Source organism: Coregonus lavaretus, assembly GCF_964263955.1.
Source record: "Coregonus lavaretus genome assembly, chromosome: 14".
Lineage (NCBI taxonomy): Eukaryota > Metazoa > Chordata > Actinopteri > Salmoniformes > Salmonidae > Coregonus > Coregonus lavaretus.
The window spans coordinates 43,463,558-43,470,166 of record NC_140001.1 but is presented as its reverse complement, the minus strand read 5'-3'; the positions used below and the strand labels follow the sequence as shown (position 1 = coordinate 43,470,166).

Here is a 6,609-nt window from a genome sequence, read left to right as displayed (position 1 = left end):
AAACCGAAAGTAAAAATCGCAAAAACGAAACATAAGAACGGAAAGACTAAAAATATCGCGCATAGAACACATAATTGTTAGACTTGCTGTCAATGAGAATGAAACATCTATAATTCATATTTCTATGTGAATTTGGTCCGGTCGCACAAAAAGTTACATATTGTAGCTTGCAAGGGCTTATAAGGACGATCGACGGAACCGATTTGTCTCCACACTCGACTCTCAGCTACGCGACATGCGTCATCCATTTGGGCACTAGGCGTGTCCATAATACCTCTCCCTGAGTAAACAGCCAGGTAGCAAAATAGGTGAAAATATATAGCATGTGGCAGTTCCATGGAAAAGAGATGTGTTGAATTATAGCCTATGGATCTATTATCTACTCTAACCAGTCTTATGTAAACAACGTGTAGAGTTGTGTTTTGTCATAGCACGTACAACAGGTAGTCAGGTAAACGGCTGACATTGGCAACCAGGTTTTGTTTAACTTGCAATCAGGCTATACAGCAGTAATAATCATGAAGGCATTCACAGTTGCAATTTTTCTTCTTTTGTTCATGCATCAGACAGGTGAGTGTCCACTTGTGACGTGTTTATGAAGAGCCTATGTAACGTAAAAGGTGGATTTGAAACATAATCCATTGTTTTTAGCCTAATAAGTGATACAGTGAAATTAGTTTATATTAGGTCAATGTTTTGATCTATGTGGTGCTCACTTTTACTATTTGTTAATCGTGTCTCATCTCTTGCTTATTGTTTTTATGAAAGTTGCAGCAAATGGGCGCTCAGATCAAACTACTGTTATCAAAACACTGGGAGCGAATATTCTACTTCCGTGTTGGAACACTGCGATTAATGTGACTCCCTCCTTCACGGGATGGATGAAGAATGGACAGTTTATCATTGGCCGAAATCATTCCATAATTCTAACACCTTCAAGTGAAGGGCACCTGACGATACAGAACAATCAAAGCTTGTACATCAATGGACTAGCTTTATCAGATGAGGGGACCTATCTTTGTGATTCCTTACCCCATGACAACAAAACTCAAACAAGTCTGACATTGCGAATAGTCAGTAAGTGTATGTTTTCTAATGTAACAATGTGTGTGTTGATATAATTCTTGTATAATGAATTGTATATAAACTACATTGCCAAAAGTATGTGGACACCCCTTCAATTTAGTGGATTCGGCTATTTCAGCCTCACCCGTTGCTGACAGGTCTATACAATCGAGTATCTTGGTCAATTGCCCTGGCTCCAAATTTCTTGAAACTGGTTCTTCCAGAATATTTGCTGCAGTGGTTAGTTTCGTGGATAACAGATACTGTAGTAGTATGTCCATGTCTCCTGTAGGCATTTGAATGTGTATCATAAAAGGGTATTTGCAGGTGATCTTAAATACTGTACCTTGAAGAGCGTTGAACGGTCTGATTTTAACCAATAAGGACTAGGAAGGATCTCTAAAGAGAATGCCATGTGTGTATGTTGTGGTATCAGTCCACATTGTTCAATAATGAAACATTGTAACAATGCTTGATTGTTGTATTCTGGGAAGACTATTCAAGTGCAAAGTGTATGCCTACTTTGTAGACACTATTACTAAACTACCTCATGTTTACCTCTTACAGGTGGTCCTGAAAATGGCATCACAGACATCCACCCAGCCACAACCCTTTCCAATGGAACCCTTGTCGTCCACAGGGGTTCCACTGTGTTGTTCAACTGCTCCAGCTGGTCTTATCCCTCCCAGAGTCTGTCCTGGGGGTTTCAGGGTGTGGCGTCCAGCAACGACTCACTGACAGCGGGCAGTGGATCCTGGCTGGACTTCAGGATAGAGGACATCCAACCCACAGCTCAGGGGAACTATAGCTGTAGAGCCCAGAACTCAGTTTCCCAGAAGGCAGTTGACTGGAGCAGAGAGCTGCTTGTATACTGTAGGTGACTATAAGGGTAATCGACTCACTAGTCTCTGATACTGGGATCTGTCTTCTGTGATTGCCTGGGCTTAGTGATCATTTAAGAAAAAATGAATCTCTGAATGTCAATACTGTTTTGTTTGTCTGCAGTTGCCACTGGCTAAATACCTGGTACCTAATGGTGCCCAGTGGTGCTTGTTTAGATTAACCAAAATAATGAATCTTATTATCATATTATCTTAACAATCAAAATGGTACCTGGTTTGTTATTACTGTGTAATTACCCAAATACCAAATCAATTCTATACCGTAACATTAAGTGCTTCCATTTCTCCTCTAGATTCCCCAGAGAAGCAACCGGAGTGTCAGTGGAAGGTATGGAAGAACCTGTCCCATGTCCAGTTTAACTGCAGCTGGTTTGGAGGCTACCCCTCTCCCACGTTACTCTGGGGGGAGAAACATCAAGAGCCAGCGAGACAGGGGAACCAGGTCTTTTTTTGTGTGTTTTTGGGGGACAATTTAAAAACACAATTAAATGGGGTACAATGCATTTAAAATCATTGAGGATAACACACAAGTGTAACAACTTATTTCCATTGTGGTCATCTTAGGTGGCAGGACAGCTGATGGAGTCGGAGGTGACAGACAGTCTGGTGGTGAATCTGAACAGGTCGTTGTTGTTTGACGGGCAGACGCTCAAGTGTGATGGGCATCACCCTATGATCAGTACAGAAGACGAGAAGTTCTGCTCCTTCACCCTCAGTAAGCAATATAAGAGACACCCTGCAAACGAGTCAACATAGCTTCTATGCTCTCTGTTTACTTTTCAGCTTGATGGTTTCTGTATTGCAAATACTGTACAAAGACGCCCTGAAACTTATCAATAACAGTTCACTTCAGTTCAGGTCAACTCTTTGTTTATTTCAGCTGTAAACCAACTGTGGTTTTTGCAACTGTACAAAGCTCAGAATGTTAGCCAGGTGTGAACCCATTCAGTGGCACACAGCAAGGGAGCTGTCTTTGTAATTCCAGAAAGCCGTGCCAAACAATGAAAAAGCACCAAAGAACGTGTACACCTCTTACTCAGCCACACCTCTCCATAGTGTGTGTGTGTGTATGTGTGTATTTGTGTGTGTGTGTGTGCACGTGTATCCTTATATCTAATATAAATGTGTAATTATATCCCTGACCCAGTCTAACACCCTGTTTCTTCTCATCTCCCAGAGTCTCCCTATCCTGAAGGGGAACCACTGGTCACAGCTCTCGAAGGCACCAACATCACATTAACCTGTACAGAGTCCAGCTCCCGGCCTCCAGCCCTCACCACCTGGCAGAGGACAGCCCAGCAGGAGGATGTGGTACCCAGCCCCAAGTATGTCCTGTCAGAGCAGGGCCCCACCTTCACCCTGACCATAGTCAACGTCGCCAAGCAGGACGAGGGCCTCTACTTCTGCAGGAGCGAGAACCCACTGATGGTCCGCGAGCTGGAGATCTATTTAACAGTTACGAGTGAGTTGAGAGAGAGAGAGAGAGAGAGAGTGTGTCGGTGCGTGTTTGTGCACGTGCCTATATTTCCTTACTGTAAGAAAAAATGTGGGACATATGGGAAACTGTATAGAAAACGTGTCTACAGATTGCATATGGTCCTAGTGATAATTGATGTTTATAATCATAAAGGCCAGGTGTGGGGGATCTTTATCAGAACTAAACCATTTGTGAACATGCTTAGTGCACATGTAATACATGTACAGTGAGGGAAAAAAGTATTTGATCCCCTGCTGATTTTGTACGTTTGCCCACTGACAAAGAAATGATCAGTCTATCATTTTTATGGTAGGTTTATTTGAACAGTGAGAGACAGAATAACAACAACAAAAATCCAGATAAACACATGTAAAAAAAAATATTAATTGATTTGCATTTTAATGAGGGAAATAAGTATTTGACCCCCTCTCAATCAGAAAGATTTCTGGCTCCCAGGTGTCTTTTATACAGGTAACGAGCTGAGATTAGGAGCACACTCTTAAAGGGAGTGCTCCTAATCTCAGTTTGTTACCTGTATAAAAGACACCTGTCCACAGAAGCAATCAATCAATCACATTCCAAACTCTCCACCATGGCCAAGACCAAAGAGCTCTCCAAGGATGTCAGGGACCTGATTGTAGACCTACACAAGGCTGGAATGGGCTACAAGACCATCGCCAATCAGCTTGGTGAGAAGGTGACAACAGTTGGTGCGATTATTCGCAAATAGAAGAAACACAAAAGAACTGTCAATCTCCCTCGGCCTGGGGCTCCATTCAAGATCTCACCTCGTGGAGTTGCAATGATCATGAGAATGGTGAGGAATCAGCCCAGAACTACACGGGAGGATCTTGTCAATGATCTCAAGGCAGCTGGGACCATAGTCACCAAGAAAACAATTGATAACACACTACGCCGTGAAGGACTGAAATCCTGCAGCGCCCGCAAGGTCCCCCTGCTCAAGAAAGCACATATACATGCCCGTCTGAAGTTTGCCAATGAACATCTGAATAATTCAGAGGAGAACTGGGTGAAAGTGTTGTGGTCAGATGAGACCAAAGTTGAGCTCTTTGGCATCAACTCAACTCGCCGTGTTTGGAGGAGGAGGAATGCTGCCTATGACCCCAAGAACACCATCCCCACCGTCAAACATGGAGGTGGAAACATTATGCTTTGGGGGTGTTTTTCTGCTAAGGGGACAGGACAACTTCACTGCATCAAAAGGACGATGGACGGGGCCATGTACCGTCAAATCTTGGGTGAGAACCTCCTTCCCTCAGCCAGGGCATTGAAAATGGGTCGTGGATGGGTATTCCAGCATGACAATGACCCAAAACACACGGCCAAGGCAATAAAGGAGTGGCTCAAGAATAAGCACATTAAGGTCCTGGAGTGGCCTAGCCAGTCTCCAGACCTTAATCCCATAGAAAATCTGTGGAGGGAGCTGAAGGTTCGAGTTGCCAAACGTCAGCCTCGAAACCTTAATGACTTGGAGAAGATCTGCAAAGAGGAGTGGGACAAAATCCATCCTGAGATGTGTGCAAACCTGGTGGCCAACTACAAGAAACGTCTGACCTCTGTGATTGCCAACAAGGGAATTGCCACCAAGTCCTAAATCATGTTTTGCAGAGGGGTCAAATACTTATTTCCCTCATTAAAATGCAAATCAATTTATAACATTGACATGCGTTTATCTGGATTTTTGTTGTTGTTATTCTGTCTCTCACTGTTCAAATAAACCTACCATTAAAATTATAGACTGATCATGTCTTTGTCAGTGGGCAAACGTACAAAATCAGCAGGGGATCAAATACTTTTTTCCCTCACTGTATAGACACAGAATACCATTCTTTTAAACAAAAACCTATCAAAGGCAGGTGCAGAAAGGTAGCAAGGAAACACCTTCTTTGGAATGTCGATAAACCTGTTGCCTCTCCTTGTGAGAGATTCTTGTACATTCATGTCCCTTTAGCGACATGTAAGCATGTCTAATGAGAGACTAAAACATGTCTAATCTAGTTTTTTTTGTTTCCTCAGCCTCTTCTCAATACACTGGAGCAATCATTGGGATATTTCTAGCCCTTTTGGTCGTAGGATCTGGGATTGTTATCGCTAAAACAATATATTCCAGCCGTGACCGAATTTGCCTGGGTAAAACCCCTTTTCCCCATGAATTGCATTGTCCCTTTTGTTACAAGAGCTTCAAGTTAGCTCATCTGCCTTTGTTTATTATTGTGTAGTTTCATGAAAGGTGAAAGAAAAAGATCCATCAACCTAACCTTAAAGATAAGATATACTTTGATGATGAGTGACTTGGAAAGTTACTGACTTGCTAAAATATATATGTAAATACTAACAACCAACTTTGAAATCTAAATTGATCTTTTTTTTTTAACAGGTAATGGATGTGAGCGAATGGAGGAGGAGAGAGGAGATGTGTTGAGCCTGGTAGAGTCCGATGAAGAGGAGGTGTTTCATCAAGCAGTACCCAGACTGCCACCTCTACCTCTGACTAATGGACACAACACTACACTTGTACAAATACATAGAATCTCATCCAGTAAGAGATGATTCTAGCTGCTTCCTGCTTGTAGAGGGGGGGATTTCCCACTGGTGTACTAGCTGCATATATTTGTTTTGAAAAGGTGTAGGCCTGTTCTATGTTACATTATGAAGGCAAGTAATGTGATTGTAATGTTGTAATTGCATGTATCTATAATATACAGTGGATAGAACTGTAACTATTCTGTTGCTGTTTTGTATTGACCTCATACTGTATATGCAGCTCTAACCCAAATTTGTAACCCATCTCTTTTTCAGATGACCATGAAGATGAAGAAATTGTTGAACATCCATTACAGCTAGAAACTACAGATATGGAAGAACTTGTCACATTTTAGGTGTTGGAAGATTGTTTTTATGTAATTCTTTAAAGCATATCATAGAGAACATTTTACTACGTATGAAACTGTGAGAAGATGTGTAATTATAGGTGGTTGGCTTTTACAGTAGCCTATGTAGATGTATGGGTCTGCTTTTTACTGTCCATTTCACTTTTTGGTTTTCACATAAGGCTTATTCATTGATCATTAACAGGGTTATGTAAATGAATTGTTGCCATTTGTCTCATTAAATGACATTTTTGACAGTAATGTAACATTTCAT

The 6,609-nt window shown here is 41.8% G+C and overlaps 1 protein-coding gene across 1 annotated transcript; it reads left to right on the top strand.

Moving 5' to 3' along the window:
- Positions 1 to 207: 207 nt before the first annotated feature.
- LOC311141837 (V-set and immunoglobulin domain-containing protein 10-like) lies at positions 208 to 6,606 on the top strand. Its single transcript, XM_084177329.1, has 9 exons — positions 208 to 570; positions 769 to 1,077; positions 1,633 to 1,938; positions 2,261 to 2,409; positions 2,532 to 2,682; positions 3,145 to 3,429; positions 5,482 to 5,595; positions 5,843 to 6,004; positions 6,265 to 6,606. Exons 1-9 carry the CDS (start codon positions 519 to 521, stop codon positions 6,342 to 6,344), a joined length of 1,608 nt encoding a protein of 535 aa, XP_084033455.1. The 5' UTR covers positions 208 to 518; the 3' UTR covers positions 6,345 to 6,606.
- The last annotated feature ends 3 nt before the right edge of the window (positions 6,607 to 6,609 follow it).

Excerpts from the sequence above, each read along its gene's own strand:
- LOC311141837 (XM_084177329.1), top strand. The coding sequence starts at position 519 with ATGAAGGCATTCACAGTTGCAATTTTTCTTCTTTTGTTCATGCATCAG. Across the intron at positions 571-768 it reads TTTGTTCATGCATCAGACAG|TTGCAGCAAATGGGCGCTCA; the intron begins GTGAGTGTCCAC and ends TTTTTATGAAAG. Across the intron at positions 1,939-2,260 it reads CAGAGAGCTGCTTGTATACT|ATTCCCCAGAGAAGCAACCG; the intron begins GTAGGTGACTAT and ends TTTCTCCTCTAG.